General features: G+C 38.2%; 2 protein-coding genes across 2 annotated transcripts; both read right to left on the reverse strand.

The window, feature by feature from the left end:
- Positions 1–763: 763 nt before the first annotated feature.
- LOC144662491 (neuronal pentraxin-1-like) lies at positions 764–10,498 on the reverse strand. Its single transcript, XM_078523303.1, has 4 exons — positions 10,427–10,498; positions 6,838–6,932; positions 5,998–6,208; positions 764–1,348 (listed from the first exon to the last, which is right to left on the reverse strand). Exons 2-4 carry the CDS (start codon positions 6,914–6,916, stop codon positions 946–948), a joined length of 693 nt encoding a protein of 230 aa, XP_078379429.1. The 5' UTR covers positions 6,917–6,932; positions 10,427–10,498; the 3' UTR covers positions 764–945.
- A 1,486-nt stretch (positions 10,499–11,984) lies between these two features.
- Positions 11,985–17,484, reverse strand: LOC144662492 (neuronal pentraxin-2-like). Its single transcript, XM_078523304.1, has 4 exons — positions 17,128–17,484; positions 14,597–14,675; positions 14,188–14,398; positions 11,985–12,552 (listed from the first exon to the last, which is right to left on the reverse strand). The coding sequence occupies exons 2-4, from the start codon at positions 14,664–14,666 to the stop codon at positions 12,150–12,152; spliced, it is 684 nt and encodes a 227-aa protein (XP_078379430.1). The 5' UTR covers positions 14,667–14,675; positions 17,128–17,484; the 3' UTR covers positions 11,985–12,149.
- Between the last annotated feature and the right edge of the window lie 229 nt (positions 17,485–17,713).

The raw sequence follows: 17,713 nt of genomic DNA on the forward strand, positions 1-17,713 counted from the left end.
ATTCAAGTTCTTCATGGGTCACACAAAACCTTTGGGACGCTTGTCAAGAAGAATTATTTGTTAAAATTTACGTCTCACGGAAATTAGAATTTAGCTTTAGAATTGCGAATCACGAAAATACCCCTGTACGAAACTCCGCAGAAAAATTAGCCCAAAGCAACTGGGTTGTTCAGAAACGTTGCAAACTGCACAAATACTCTTATTATCGCAACCGTTTCTGTAAAAATATCGCACTTATAAATGCATGAAGCGAATCTTTTTCTTTTCAAAAAAAAAAAAAAATATTGAGTGCGAAATTAAAAAGTCCAATTTGTCTTAAATTTCTTAAGACTGGTCTCTGTGAGGTGGTTCGCGAGTATACTAGTTATGGGGAGGATGGAAGATTTTGAGGTTAAAAATAGTGGACATTGTGAACAATTTTCAGGTATCTTTGGTGCTTTTAAAACTTGAGCCATTCCTTTGGTTAATATAAATCAATTGGACGTTTTTTAAGGATTGTTAAGACATTTGCAACCATACTCCACACCCTCCTCCCCTTCTCCCCCCCCCCCCCCCCACCCTCACACACACACACACACACACACACACACACACACACACACAAAACCCTAAAAGTTGACTAAGCTCTATCGAGAACTGGGCGAATGGTCTTGTAATTATATCCAATTTATCAGGAGTGCTTGATTTTCAGTTTGAATGGAATTTGAATCCTCAAAAGTGCTAATTTTACGTGGTAAACACATTACAAGAACAAGCATTTACTGTGAAGACACACTTTTTATTCTCGTCGTTTTACACTTGTGTTCTTGGCTCGATTACCTTTACTTTATTTTATCTTATTGCTTCATTGCATTACAGTTGCAATGTTCCTTTAACGATTACTTTAGTTTTACTTAAACTGGCCGTTATCAAAATTTAAACGAAAGTGTTTCTGCCGCGGATTACTCATCTCCGAGAACTCAGCGGATAGCAGGGAGATGGGATGACTATGCCGGCCTTTCCTTTGATGCCGTCTCTGAAATCTGTCCACTTGTACACGTTCCCCTCCCCTGACAGGCAAGACTTGGACAGACTCTTGATTGTACTTCCCGGGAGGACGTAGGACCACACGTTGACATTCGTCAAGGATCCCTGGAAAGACTGACTGGAGTCGAAGCTTCCTCCAAGTGAATCTTGGTCTTGCCCCAGCACCAGGGACCCTCCTCCACTAATGGTGTACCCTTTTCTCAGACCCCTGGTGTGCATATGCAGTGCTCCATCTTTGTAGAATTGCCAAACGCCATCACTGTTTCGCCAAGTCACGCAAATGTGATGCCATCTGCCGTCATTAGCTGATTCATGTACACTCCTGGAAGTGTAAAAAAAAACAAAATAAATTCATGAAAGCTTGCATTCTGAAAATCTACGGGTAAAACCAAAAATTATTGGTGTTAGTTTGGCATTACGTCATTCTTAAGCATTGCATTACGCATCCTTACTGCGCATAATTTCGCGCTTGATTAGCGCGCGGATATTAAAAAAAAAACGGCTTTTTCTTTATGACTGGTGTTCTCCAGAGAGGAAAAACGTCATTTTCTCGTAAACTAGGTATGGGGACCTTCATTTTTTCTCTCTTGTTTTGAACTAATTAATTAATGACTTTCTTTCTGTAAAATACATATAGACCGATTCCCAGTGTGGAAAAAGAAACAATAGTCGGAAACAAGAATTTAGCAAGCAATCGTGGATATAATCTGAAGATATTCTCAGAAATCACTGCGTATTTACAACAGCACGCAATGCATGCAGAGGCGATGACGTTTAACAAGCGCGTCTTTAATATTTTGCCATAAAAGGTAACGTGAATAAAAGTAGATAGTAACTTGTTACGCGTGCCATTTGACTGACTCGCCAGAATCTCGGAATTTTAATTTAATCTAACAGAAATCTTGAATTTAGTTTTAGATATCCTATTGTTGTTGCTGCTGTTTAACAAAATTTGTCACATTTCATTAACGGCATTCGATACTTGGCGTGGGTATGAGCTAGTATTACTAAGGTCAAACCGGTCTTGTTTACATCGCTTTGAATGTATAGCGCAGTCTGCTTCATTGATTTCGAATTCTTTCTTATATTCGAAAAATGTAGAAATAAGCTCCCTGTGATCGTTCGATTTTTCGGATGTTATGGTTATGCGTATTGCGTATTTTTTCTAATTGAATCTAATGAAAGTTCAACACTATCTCCTAAACCGAAATCTCCGTTTAACAGCAAGAAAGCAAACACAGATTGCCGATAATTTAAGTGCAAAGAAGTATTCTCCTTCACAAATACCACAAGGAAATGAGCACTTGGGGTCTGTATCAATGTATCAACCACACTGCACAAACTACGGACACTAATGCAGATAAACCAGTTCTTCACAAAACAGTAAAGATTGCAAAAATCCAGTGAATAGAAGGAGAGGACCCTGAGAACGAGGTTGTAATCCTGACATCCCCCAACTCGCATGCTGACATTAAGCGATGACGATGACGTCATTGCTTAAAGCAACGTTTGACAAAAATCTCAGTGCATGTTTTATTTCAGAGGAGTGACCTCAACTTTTAACAATTCAGGTCTACGTTCTTCAGTTAAAACAAGGGTAATAAATTAGGGTTAAAAAACGGTGAGCTGACATTACCAAATATTTACTGGTAAGCCGACGCCTTCGCGAAAACACTGACAACTGACTGCTGACACTACAACTCCCGGCCCGAGCCCTCCAAGATTTTTATATTGCCAATGCATTTTCAGATGCCCTCCTGCGGTTGACAAAACCTTTCACAGTCCTCGCATTATTTTTTACTATCCTAATAAATCTAATTCAAATTTGTCACAAAGTGATCACCGATCATTGACAAGCGATTTTTTTTCAAAAGCTATCCATGTCAAGTGATATTATTTTAAAGGAACAAAAATTTTAAAAATTTTATCGGCACATTTCGCGAGTCTTTTATTTCGCGATCGGGCAGAAAAAATGCGTTTGCAGGGAATTTATTTCGCGAAATTGACAATTCAATGTTTTTTTTCTTTTTTACAAAAAATTGTACGGGACAGGATGGTCAATTTGACGACTGTATAAAGGATGTATTGGAGGCACTGTGCGAAGATGATTACTCGGATGTCGAAGAAAAACTTGAGGACAAATCTTGACACTGATTAACGTCTAAACTTATTAATTGATAGCTCCTTGTAACATCATATTTAAAATTATTTAGACCCTTGAAAACAGAGTCACATTATTTTTTCTATGTAAATTTAACTTCGCTACATCAAAGATCGCGGTCGTTATTTTTTGCAAGTCTTTAAGTTCGCGATTTTTTTAAAATAGCGAAAATAAAGGAGAATAAGGTAGGTAATTGAAGGGTTAGTTAAATTAACCATCGGACGTACAAGGGGTGTGTGGATGGCACAACCCTACCACGGTAGGGGTATGGATTTGCATGTGTACGTCCGAGGGTATATAGTGAAGAGATGGACAGAAGCAATTCGATAAAAACGAGCCGAAAAATAAAGCAAGTGTTCTAAAGTTCGTGTTTTGACTTTTAAAATATATTTTTGAAACTAGGCATATTTTTTCCAATCAGTCAGGCAGGTTAAGTCGATCCCGGCTGGGGGAAACAGTTGCTGACTAGCAAACACATTTTCTCGCCGGCTGAGGTATTTAAAGTGTTGATTAAGTCTGAAGCGAAGTGAAGTTAAAGACTTTATTTAATGAGGGTGACCCGTGACAGTAACTTAAGTTACTGGTAAACTTGGGGCCCTCAGCTTAAAAAAAATTAGAATGCTAAAAATATATTATTTACAATAAAATGCTAAAATACGATATTATTTACAATAAAATACTTAATTAAGTTGCTATAAAAAATGGTTACAAATAATAAAACTGGACTTACAATTACAAACATACTACGAATAATAAGAGTACATTAAAGAAAAAAAAAATATTAAAAAATTCCATCATTTTTCTGAGAGTTAAAAATAGTATTACATAATTTAGCCTTAAATGATTTAACGGACTTCTCTGTTTTTTAAGACCGGGGTAAACTGTTCCAATCTTTAATAGTTCTGACGGCGAAGGTGCGTCCTCCCTCCGAGGCGTTTCTGTGAGGGGGGCATAATAAATTTAAATTACAATCTCTAGTGGTTCTCGAATGGACGTCAGAGTTTTTCCTTAAAGGTGTGTTCATGTATTCAGGTAAAGTTCCGTTTATCCTTTTGTAGGCCAATGCACATCGATTTATATAAGTTTCTTTGTAAAAGGGGATCCAGTTTAGCTTGTAAAATAAAGTGACAGTTCGACTAGTACGTTGTGCTGCAAGAATAATACGCGCAGCCCGTTTTTGCATACGGAGAACTCTCTCGAGTGCCTCTTTATTACACGATGTCCATACTGTGCTTGCATACATGAAGAGTGGTTTGATTACTGCGTTATAATAGATCAATTTTTGATTCTTTTTCAAGTAGCAGCTTATATGGCGTAGAAGACCCATTCGTTTTGAAAGTTTGTTACATAGTTCATCAACATGTGCTTCGTAAATTAGGTCCTCGTCGATTATCACTCCAAGAAGTTTATGGCTAACAACTTGTTCAATTTCTGCGTTTTTCATCCTAGCTTCAAGTTTTCCTGTGTCATGGGCTATACGTCTGCGCAGACGCTTTCCCGTAGCCAACAACGTTTTGGTTTTCTTGGTATTTATAAACATTTTGTTCTAACTAGCCCATTTCTCAACTTCTGTCAAGTCCTTTGTTAATGATTTGTTTAGTGCAGGAATAGCTTTCCAGTCTGAGCTTAAAGACAAGGTGGTATCGTCTGCATAGATATCCATAGTTGATTTGTGAACGTTTAGAGGCATGTCATTGACAAACAGAAGGAAGAGCACCGGTCCCAATATTGATCCTTGGGGAACGCCCTGTATGATAGTCAGCTGTTCAGATGTGGTTTTCCCTAATGTAATAAATTCATTTCTCTGAGACAGGTACGATTGAAACCAGGCAACAGACGGAGGGCTTGCACCGTAAATACGCAGCTTTTTTAGAAGAAGTTCGTGATTTATAACATCAAAAGCTTTACGAAAATCTATAAATAAGAGACAAAGTGTTTCAGCTTGGTGTCATCAAACTCTACGCTAGCGTCGTTTTCCTTGCCAATTTGATCTAGGATATTAACGAAGTACTGATTAAGCTCATTTGCAATGGAAGCTTCGTCACAAACGATTTTGTTTCCTGTGTTTAATTCATCGATGCGAACTCGAGGTTTACTAGTCCCACTTAATGTTTTGAGTGCTTGCCAAACTCCTTTTGGATTTCCTTTGTTTTCGTCGATTTTCTTGCGGAAGAAACTTCTCTTTGTTTTTTTTTTTTTATGAGACTTGTAGTTTTACCCTTTGCATGCGTATAGCGTTCCCAGTCTGCAGGTAGATTTGAAATTCGCGCCGTTTTCAACAGCTTGAAGTGATTCATATTACCGCGCACCTTGAGTATTTGATTAAAAAGGGCCGAAATACGGCTTTGAGTGAATCTTTTTTTTGGACAGAGAGTAAATAATCATGGAGAAACATTGCTACTGTCCTAAGGGGGGGGGGGGGGGGGGAGGATAACTCCTATTTCCCAGCCCAACGTTTGCTCAAATCTCATTTCCTAGCTTATGTTTTGTCCAAAGCCTAATCCCATTTCCATGTTTTCGGTTTATGATTCCCAGTTCCAGTGACACGAATTCCTTTTTCCCATTGAAAACATAGGCAAATCTCGGATCCAATTTTACTCCTCCAGGCCTCTCCCTAAACGGTTTTGTCTTATCTATTTAGTGAATTTGCAATAAGGTTTCAATTTCAATGTTTTTTGTTTTGTTGTTCGTCCTGGATTTACCAAGTAGAGTCAGCAAATTTCAAATCGGGACTAACTGAACGAAACCTTTTTCGGGTAACCTGCACTTAAATTTGCCCAGACTGTAGAACTGTAATTATCTAATCTCACCTCCAGTGGTTCCCAATGTTTAGACGGAAGTACGTATGGTCATAAATAAGCAATTCGTTTTGCTGTCCTGGTACAGCGTAACTGAATGGTACTCCTTCATTTGTAGCACTCGACTTCATCCAAAAACACACAGTAAACTGAGTCAAACTGCGCATGCCCCAGATGTTGGCATAATCAGTCACTCCTCTGCTTGGAAAGTGAAGAGCGTAATCTGTACAAGGAAAAAGAAGTCAAGTTTAAATATCGATTTTCGCCATTTCAACTGGAATTTTACCCGCATATTGAAGTATTGTCCAATGCACATTCTCGTGATTTGTTGGTTAATACAACCTTAACTGAACTGTTTTTAAAGTTTCATTAAAAATTTCTTCCATCTATATGTATCTCTTTCTATATGTAGAACGTCATTGATGTAAGTATGTAATACATTTACAGAGAGTGCTGAAGGCGTAAAATGAGAACTGGGATTTGGGTCACTGGGACTGGGAATCACAAACAAATAGACAATGGAACTTAACAGGGACTGGGATTTGGAAAATCGGGAAAACAATAGGCTGGGAGATAGGATTTTATACCCCCCTTCAGGAACCTTTTTTAATACAAATGTTGTAAATGATGTCAATACTTTATTATTTTCATTTATTTTCCATTTTGTGTTTTTGATTTTGTTATTGCTTTGTGGTCAATAAAAGGGGGGGGAGGACTTAGTAAAAAAAAATCATTTCATGCAATGTACAACTGAACATTACTACTCTAATAAAATAAATTATATTTCGCACTAGGGCAGGAAAAGAGGTTATTATAAATAGGCTGGAGGACAATTGCATGTGCATGACTTACTTTTCTCTGAGTAACCGTTGACGCATCCGCAGAACATAGATCCGAAACAAATGTAAACCAATACCGAGACAGAGAACATGATTCTCCTTTTAAACCTGTGAATGACAGAATTACCATTTAAACTAGCTATATTCAGTGTCGCTCAAAATCCCAAATCGTCTTGAATGTTTTAATCTATTTTCTTAATCTACCACGTCCAAATTGCTGCATTAAGAGATACCTTCTGTATGAAGCGCCTTCAAAAAAACCCTCTGGGCACCCAGGGTATATAATATATGAGCAAGGCGGACTTTTTAGTAATTGATATTTATCAACGAACTTGAGGGATCTAAAGGAAGGTATAATATTTTTAAAAATCCACACACTAGTCTTTTAGCTGAGTCAAAACTATATCTTATAAATACGCTTAAAATAGAATCCCGATTTCTCGAAGCGAACTCTCGAATTCTCGAACTAATTTTCGTTTCCCCGTTGGATAGTACTCGTCTGTAATTTTACCACCGATTTCTCAAAGCAGTTTTTGTTTCCCCTGCTGGAGGTTCAAGGAATCGCGATTCTACTGAAAGTTTTTTTTACTATTCATTCGCCTATCTTTTTCTAAGTCGGTTGCCTATCTTTACTTTTCAATAAAGGAAAAGGTATATTATTTCTATAGTGTAGTACGAGTGAAATAAATATTGCTAAGAAGTAAAAAGGTTTATTATATAGCCGCGAGTGTTTTACTGGAAAATAGACCACTCGTAAAATTCATACGAAACTGCATCCGGGACTGTAGTGTCGTATTTTCCATATCCTCACCAGTGAGGATATCGATGACGTCATTTCCCGCCTTTGCACGGTTGTTTGTGCAAGGCTGCCAAACGCCGGTTGGAAATGGCGAGCTATCCGGTGATTCATAAAGTTCACTGAAGTTCAAAATAAAAGCTTTTGCTGAGGAGCAGGAAAGTGCTAACACGAAGAAGAAAACTTCATATGACTTGAAATTATTTAAAAGAGCTTCTTGCTTGTGGAAAGTCAGACGAAGGGAGAGAAATCAAGAAATTCCAGCTGCCGAACTACAAGACTTCGCGATCAGAAATCAGTAGAAAAGCGGACCGGTGAGTTTGAGCAGAAACAGATTTCAAAACGGTGAATTATTTATTGTCAGTGACATTGACTGAAAGCTAATAAACAGACTGTTTTTTCATTTACGTTATACATCTTTTGAAAGCTTCAGTTCGCGAAATTTTGCCTTTCAGTTTCGCAATTTGCTCAATTGTTATAATTTATAGCCGTCGCTCGTGTTTAAGCTTTTGATTAATAACATTTTTTTAACGTTTACTTCATGCATGATTTTTGTCTATATAATAAAAAGAAAATTACACGGTGGCTTGAAGATATGAATTTTATTTTCTCGTGGTAAAAGCAATATTTTACTAATTCGCTGCGCTCATTCGTAAAATATTGCTTTACCACTCGAAAATAAAATTCATAGAGTGATTTCAATTAACCCGTGAAATAGTTATTACACTTTTAGATACTATTAGACACAAATTCCATTGTTTTCTTTTGTTTCTGTTCGACTATTATGCACAAACTGTTCGATATTGTTTCACGGGTTAAATGAAATCACTCTATCTTCGCGCCGCCGTGTAATATCCTCTATATACCTTATTATAGGAAATTAACGCTTGTGTTAATTAAGGTATTTGAAATTAACGCGACTTAAATTAACGCGAATCGAAGGAAAATTTACTTTCCAATAAAGGAAATTAACGCGAAAGAGGGGGTGACATTTCAAAATGAAGGAAATTAACGCGACGTACACAAAGAAAAACACTTTTAAAAGACAACAGGAACAAGTTGATATCAACACTAGGCGTATAATCAAGTATAACCCAAAACGGAAACAATGTTTGTGATACTTTAGCGTTCTTCACAGTTTTAGTGATCCGGCAGATTTCCACCCTAATGAAATAATGCCTTTTTCTAGGAGATAAGAACGTCTGGACTGTATCAAGAAATTGGCGCGAAAATAATGGAAATTAAGGTCGCGGAAATTAACGCTTCACTTAATTAATGGCGCGGAAATTAACGTTAACAAAAAATACCGCGACTTAAATTAACGCGAATTTTTTAAATTCGCGCTAATTTCATGAAGCGTTAATTTCCTATAATAAGGTATTATTCTATAGCCTAGTACGAGTGAAATAAATATTGCTAAAAAGTAAATTAACGCTTCCAGGTTTTATTCCTTTTGTTCTGAAAAGCGCACCTAACAAACACATTTCGCCTCTGAAAAGAGTGCGCTGTCCTTTAAAAATAAACTGGACAAGAGATGATATTACTATTATTCTAGTCTGACATCAGTTTGGAGTGTTAGTTTAGAAAAAGAGCCATGCTAAGTCTGAAATAAAATCGAAATTGAGGATGGGAGTTTTGAAAAGGCCGTTCTTGGACTGTTGTTTTGAGTGCCATCAAGCGAAATTTTGGTGTTTTTCTTATTTTTTATTTTTACGGAGCTGGTGGCGTTAAGAAAGGTCATTTTTGGTTCGTTGTACCATTAACTTTAGTCACTTCTAAAAGAAGACTTTGGAAGCAATAATAAAACCAGAGGAATTCAGATCATGTCTGAGTTATGTATACTTTGATTTCTTTTCTGTTTACATTTCAACTTTCTCCCTGATGAGGCGGTTTTTGATAATTTGATGAGGCAAGCGTGGCCGATTGGTTTGGGGCGCTGGTGTTGTAATCCGGAGGTTCCCGGTTCAAGACTTGCCCTGGCCAAAAGCTACTTTTGTTTCCTCGACCACGCTTTGTATATAGCCAACTGGTCTGCCTCCTGCCAGTTGGGATTTTTAACCTTGTTATGTTCATTTAAATTATTTGTTTCCTCTGTTTCAGTGGCATGCCTGCAAACTAGCTATCTCGTAGAGATATGAAGCTAAGTGCATGACCACAATAAACACAATTTATTTTTTATTTTTATTTTATTTTTTTTAACTATTCATTATGGATAACGAGGGATGGAGTATTTAACTCTCTCAATCTCTGATAAGCAGGATTTTCTATCGATGGTATAATTGGCCTTACACACAACAATGCAGTCCGCTAGGAGCCGAATTAAAAAAGTTGATAGTTAAACTTTATAATAAAGTTAAAACTGTCCTAAAACACCTAGAATACTACAAAGTCTTGCCTTGACGACATACAGTTTATTTTGGAGAATTTCAACCGCTACGCACTTGATTTATTCACCGAGGGTTCGTCAGATTTACGAAAAAAAAAAAACGAGGACTTCGGAGAAATTTAGTTGTTTTAATTTAAATTTACTAGCTTTATTCGCACTCGTCGTTACGAATTACATGTATAATAAGCTCCTTTCGTAGACTCGGCGTAGACTTGACTGTGCATTACAGTACTAAAAGTTTTTTAGGTTCTTTTTTAATTCGCCTTTACATCGGGATGGAAGTAGGGCCTTCTATCGGCGATTCCGATACTCTTTCATGGGAAACGCGTGTGGTTTTCAATAGATAGCTATATGCAGTTGTAGTGATAACATCAAGAAAATTACTTCAATTTACATTACATATCAAAATATTCCACCTACCTCCTGACTGTGTAGCGTAAAACCAATTATCCTAGTCGAAGTTTGAGTATGAACGTCTCTTACTGAAATGACTATATCCTTCTTTTTAGTCTTTTCTTTGCCGGAAGTAGTTTATGAGAAACACAGACAAGAAAATTTCGGCGGTCTAACATGTTTCGCGGTCATTACGTTTGTTTACCAAGCATTGGAAATTTCCCGCTGTGCTTTCTTTGGGTTTTTGAACTTCATTTTGAAGTGGACCGTTCGCTTTCGCTGCCTCAGAGTAGAGTGAACCGAGAACGTTATTTCGGATAACACAATACATTTTAGAAATAAAAACTGCCCGCACGGGTTTGAAACTACGGCCATAAACACTGAGCCTACACGTATATTAAATCAGTGTCTAGGATAAAGACAAAGAAAATTAACAGTATGCAAATTTTTGAAGTCTCGAAATATATTTACACTTTAGGCTCCGTCCACACTGACCCGAGTAAATTTGAAAACGCATCTTTTTTTCTCCGTTTAGGCCAACCGTCCACACTGAAACGGCGTTTTCGGTCACCGAAAACGGAGCTTTTCGAAAACGCTCACCAATGAGCGTTTGGACTTGGAACGTGAAATAGTGTATTTTTATATTTAATTGTAACTGTTAGTATTTTTGTGTTATTTTAGTGCTACCCTCGTTAAATAAAGACTTTACTTTTACTTTTACTTACTAATGAAGCGTATCGTTTTCAAATTTACCCGGGTTAATGTGGACGGAAAACATTTTACGCGGCGTTTTCAAATTTCTCCGTTTTCAAATTTACCCGGGTCAGTGTGAACGGGGCCTTAGAAATGACATTTATTGCGCACTTTTCCCGGTCACCAAGATTATAAAGTTTTTCCTGTTCCCTGAGAGCTATCATCCCAGTTTTCAATTTCTCACGAAGGTCGACTTTGAATGGACTGAATGGAATTTGAATCCATAAATTTGCGTTATGAACGCATTACAAGTACGGTACAGGTAGGGTAGGGAGGCAGGGAGGCAGGGGGAGGGAGGGAGGGAGGAAGGAAAGGAAGGAGGCAGTGAGGAAGGGAGGGGGGAGGGAGGCAGGGAGGCAGGGGGAGGGAAGGAGAGAGGCAGGGGGAGGAAGGGAGAGAGCCAGGGGGAGGGAGGGAGAGAGGCAGAGGGAGGGAGGGAGGGAGGGAAGGGGTACTCAAGAATACTAGTGATGGGTGTTATTGAAGATTTTTGGGTTTATAAATAGTGGTGATCACCGATTCATAACATATTTAGGTGTTTCGGTGCTTTAAAAAGTTGAGCTATGTTTTGGCTAATATATATCAAGACAGTATTATTTAGACAAGTCTTAAAACACAACGTCCTTGGCAACTTCCCGTCAAGTTTTTTTCAAATGTAACGTTCGGGTTGAGGACTTTTTAGCAGTACTCCTTCTCCTGAGAATAACGCGAATGAACTTGTATTAGTTTCCAATTTGTCAAGAGGGCTTGACTTTGAATGGAATTTTCATTTACACAGTTTTCCTGTGAACACATTACAAGTACAAGCATTTACTATGAAGACACATTTTTTTATTCTCGTCATTTTACACCTGTGTTATTGGCTCGATTACATTTACTTTATTTTATCTTATTACTTCATTGCATTACAGTTACAATGTTCGTTTTACAATTACTTTAGTTTTACTTAATCTGGCCATTATCAAAATTTGAACACAGTGTTTCTGCCGCGGATTACTCAGCCCCGAGAACTCAGCGGATAGCAGGGAGAAGGGATGACAACTCGAGCCCTTCCTTTGATGCCATGAATGAAATCGCTCCACTTGTACACGTTCCCCACCCCTGACAGGCAAGACTTGGACAGACTCCTGATTGTACTTGCCGAAAGGACGTAGGACCACACGTTGACATTTGTCAAGTATCCTTGGAAGGACTGATTGGAGTCGAAGCTCCCTCCAAGTGAATCTTGTTCTTGTCCAAGCATCAAGGACCCTCCTGCTCCAATGGAACGTCCTTTATTGAGACCCCTTGCGTGCATATGCAACACGCCATCTTTGTAAAACTGAATCGCGCCATCACTGCTTCTCCAAGAGGCACAAATGTGATGCCATCTGCCGTCATTAGCATTAACATGTACAAACCTGTGAAAGTAGTGATGTAATTGACATTCTGAAAATCAACCTGGTAAATTAAGGATTATCAAGGGGAGGTATATAAAACATGGACCCATCCTCGGAGACCCAAGGGCAGTCAGTGGGGCGAGGGAAACGCGAAAATGCGGGTAGAAAATAGCGCGAAACTGCGAGGGAAAAAATCGGCATATTAAAGTTGTGTTGTCTGAAATTGCCCCTGGGGAAAGAGTCTTACCAGACCAGTTCAAAAAGTTCTCTGAATACTGCCTCCTGATTGGGCAGAAAAATCTTTTGTATTCCCTTTGTATTATTCTGCCCAATCGGCGACCAGCCTGACTACAGTCCTTTTGGTGTGTTCTCACACGAAATATGTACACAAAGCCAGTTCGCTCGCCATGTCTGTCTTGCTTGTTCGCCAAGAATTTGCTCGTTAAGGAAAAGTTTCGGCTAGTGCCTCCTCAACTTGGATGTGAAGTGTCGGGAAAATTTTGTCTTTGCATGGGAAATATGACCGTCATTTGAGTGCTACAATTGGTGCTGCACGCATTACACGCGCGCGCAGCTAATCGGTCGATCGACGGGAAAATTTACAAAATGTAAGGTCTTGAAAGTTTGTTTGGAAATAGTTTTTGACTTCCTAAAATCTTTAGCTTAATGTAACTTTAAGCACATTGTTATTTTAATTTATTACTATGATATTCGAAGTTATCTTTCTTATTGCTATCTTTTCTTTAATGTAGATAAGGTATTTAATACCTTTTTGAAACTTTATTTATTTATTTTTTCTTCTTCATTTTATTCTTCACCTCCCGTCTCGAATTACTAGGCTAATTGCGAGAGGTGAAAAATATTGTAAATAATATGATTGTTTAAATAAACTTCTTTTGTTGTTGTAGTTTCGCTTCCAGCTGCGATCGATCTTCTATTATCTCACCTATAAAAAAAATTAGGAATCGCTGCTGCACGCTTTGCACGCGTAGCTAGACGGCCGCTTGACACATCTGCCGGGCTTGTTCGTAAAAATAATTACTCTTGTTTGGAAAAGTTTCGCGTTAAGCTGCCATTGATCTTCCCAGAAAAAAATCTGAAAACATCCATTACAGCAGTGCAACTAGCATATCGCACACAAACTTTAAAAACTCGCAAACAGCATGCAAGTGTTACGATACCTGCGATCGACCACAATCTGAAGAATCCGCCGTTTCTCCGCGTGCATGGCCGTCAAACGTTCGACGTTTTCAACCAGGGAAGGCACTAGCTGAAACTTTTCCTTCCCGAGCAAATTCTTGGCGAACAAGCAAGACAGGTATGGCGAGCGAACTGGCTTTGTGTACATATTTCCTTTTGAAACACACCAAAAGGACTGTAGTCAGGCTGGTCGCCGATTGGTCAGAACAATACAATGGGAATACAAAAGATTTTTCGGCCCAATCAGGAGGCAGTATTCAGAGAGCTTTTTGAACTGGTCTGGTAAGACTCTTTCCCCAGGGGCACTTTCAGTCAATACAATTTTAATATGCTGATTTTTTCCCTCGCAGTTTCGCACTATTTTCTACCCGCATTTTCGCGTTTCCCTCGCCCCACTAACTGCCCCTGGGTCTCCGAGGATGACATGGACCAGGTCCATGGACACACTTGTGTTACCTGTATTGGTTTCCAATCCACAGAGGAAACTTTCCGTAACCCAAGAAAAGTATTTCATTGTCCCGTCCTGGTACAGCGTAACTGAATGGTGTTCCCCCATTCCTACCACTCGACTTCAGCCAGAAACACACAGTGAACTTAGTCAAACTGCGCATGCCCCAGATGTTGACGTAATCAGTCACTCCTTTGTTTGGGAAATGAAGTGCGTAATCTACACCAGAAAAAAAAAGAAAGAAATAAAGTTAGTAATTTTCTTTTAGACTGAGCTTAATTTTAACTTTTAAACTACCTCACAGACATTTCCTTAGTAGTAACTCCTCGAAACCTTTAAACTTACTTTAAATATTAAGAATTTAATTAGACCAAACACACGAGTGAAAAAAGGAGAAAAACATGATCTGTATTATACCTTTGGCCGAGTAACCACTGACGAAACCAAAGAGGAGGCCAACAAAAATCGACGCAAATAAAACAGACATGATTTACTCCTGTAATTAAAAAATAATATATGTCAATTAATATACTAACAAATTAAATTAGATCACATCAGCAAATAGCAAGAGAGGCTGAGGCAAATAAACAATCGATTCTCTCGATGACGCACCTCCTTATTTTCATTTTAAGCAAGAGAAATTATGACAAACAATGAGGAAAAGTTAGAATTAGGATTCAAGCCTGGGGTTAAAACGGTGCACAAGCCAACAATTAAAAATTGTTAATATTTGGTGATCACATAACCATGATCGAGGTTTTGGAGGAGGGAAATAAGGAGGGGATAATTGTCCAAGCTGAGTAATTAAAAGTTACACCTTAGATGCAACATTTTTGTACTTTAAAACAGTTAACATGGAAAACCCTTCTCATAAGTATTTTTTGTAGATCTCTGAGGCGTTGTGAGGCATGCAGGATTATCTACAATGCGCAAGAAACCTTTTTATGCCTGTTTATATATGTTAAGTTGGACCATTGATTAGTTTCAGTTGCCTGAACGGTCTTCAGTATCTTAAAGGGTACATAAATGCAAAGCGCGAAAAGAATGAGATCTACGCAGTTATATTTATAAGAGTTGTTAAACTTGCCGTATAGAGTTTTCATGGTTCTACTGAGTGATTCAGTGAAGGTCAATCTAAATATAGATATATATTTTTTCCTTAAGAGGGTATTTTTGAGAAAAATCACTTATAGCGCGCCAAGGCTAGTGACCTTAAATGAAACACGGCGATTTTGAGTTAGGGCCGAATCGCACTAGCGGACAAGTTTTAAATGTCATAACATTTTTTACAAAAACAAAATTGTCGCGACAAGTCAGAGACATTTTTAAGAAAACAAAAGGTGTAATTATTAGTACAATAGCTCTGCACGTGCTTCTGCCATCCCTGTACATTTCTCAGCACGGCCGTCTTGGGCAAACATCAAATATGCAGTACAACGCGGTAAAAAATCTAAAACAGTTGGCATTTAAAGTACGCGTTCTCATGCAGTAGAATAATGAGTCGTCTCAAGATAACTTTTTCTTTTCTCATTCTTACATTTGGCCGAAACACTTCACTTATAAATATGCTTTGCCTCTCGCGAAAAGATTTTGCGGCTGGATTACGATAGTGAGAGCCACATCACGGTGCATACTATCCCAACAACTTTTGAGTGCGTGTTGTTTTTCGGTGCAATTTGGGCCAAACACAATAGCCAATCAACAACGTATTGTTATCTGGCATTACGAGGGGCATGGGAATGCGACTTGTCATAAAAAGTCCTGCCTTGAGGCAGGACTTCGGCCCCTTTGATGATTTGTCCGTTTTAACAAAATTTGCCCTTGTCCAACAAGTCGTTCGCACTTGTTTTTGCAATTGTTTGACAACATCTATCGCGCGTGCAACGCGGACCAATCATAAGACAACTGCTTCTTTGTTTTCCTGAAATGTTGGACAAGTTCTAGGTCTCAAAAAAAACGCACTCGCACTTGTTTTCTGTGACAAGTGACACGTTAATGATGAAATCTATCAATTGTTACAAAATTTGTCCGCTAGTGCGATTCGGCCCTTAGCTATAAACCATAAACTTAAACTTCAATGCTAAAAGAAAGCTGATTTCTTTGGCAAAGAAATAATATACATTTTAATAGGATATCCGAGCTTTGCTTTCCAGTTCAACCTTCTCTTTGATTAAAACAGTGTTGTATCGTTTTGATTTTTTTTTAACTTACAAGTACTTATCATTTGACCATATAAAACTATTGATTCCAGTAGTTTTTCTGAGAATTGCTCTAAAGCACGGTCACAATTTGGCTCCCGCAATAAGACTATTTTAAGCTATGTAAAATATTTTGAGCAACATATTAAGAATAACCAAGGGATGGAGTATGACGCGTAAAACACTGCTTCGGTGAACATTTTTTTTTTTCGTAAAAAATGTTGTGGTTATTCAAAATTGATGCCATGGCCATTACACAACATTGCGGTCCGCAAATTTATTATAGCGCTTTTCTTTTGGCCTTTGGAATCGTCAGTGAATTGTAGTATAGTAAATTGTCCTTAAACATCCCGAATCATTTTAAACAGTGCCAAGTGAAGCCAAGTCTTTAGTCTTGAGCAAGACACTTCCTTTAACAGTTTCGATTTATTCAAGCTGATTTACAGGGAGTTGGAACCGAAAAAATGTATTTGCATCGGGACTGCACTACATGATACATCTTTACTTAGTTAGCTTTCGTAGACTTAGCTGTACATTTATTACAGTGCTAATAGGTTTTTTAGTTTGTTGTTGTCCTTGTTTTTGGCTTCGCCTTTACTTCGGGATGGAAGGAGCAGCTTTTATAGTCGAATCCGACATGTCCGATACTCTTCCATGGGAAACCCGCCTAGTTTCCAATAGATAGCAATCATTCGTACTGATAACATCAAGGAAATAACCCTACATTACATATCAAAATATCCCACTTACCTCTCGATTGTGCAGCGTGAAATAAAGGTGTTTATATCCCCGAGTTTGAGAATGAACGTCCCTCACTGAAATGACTACCTTTCTTATTAGTCTTCTTTTTTCCGGAAGTAGTTTATGGGAACCTTCCACTGTAAACATCGGACAAGAAAATTTCGGTGGTCTAACGCGTTTCGTAGTCATTCTATTTGTTTATCAAGTATTGGAAATTTTCCGCTGTCCCTCTTTGGGGTTTTTGAACTGGGCCGTTTGTTTTCGCTGCCTTCGGAGTAGAGCGAACCGAGAACGTTATTTCGGTTAAACACAGTACATTTTAGAAATAAGAACCGCCCGCACGGGTTTGAAATTAAGGCCATAAACACAGAGCCTACACGTATATTAAATCAGTGTCTAGGATAAATTCAAATAATACAGCATGCAAATTTTTTTGAAGTATCAAAATTTATTTACACTTAGAAATGACATTTACCAGTTTTCGAGTCTCGCACACGCGAGTCTCACACGCAAAACGCGAATGTTTTTATATCTACGAAGTTGAAAGAACTCGTAGAATGGAACACAAAGGTTTAAAAAATCCCTTTTTATATAA

The sequence above is a fragment of the Oculina patagonica genome, chromosome 8 (genome assembly GCF_052425735.1).
Source record: "Oculina patagonica isolate OP01 chromosome 8, crgOcupat, whole genome shotgun sequence".
NCBI lineage: Eukaryota > Metazoa > Cnidaria > Anthozoa > Scleractinia > Oculinidae > Oculina > Oculina patagonica.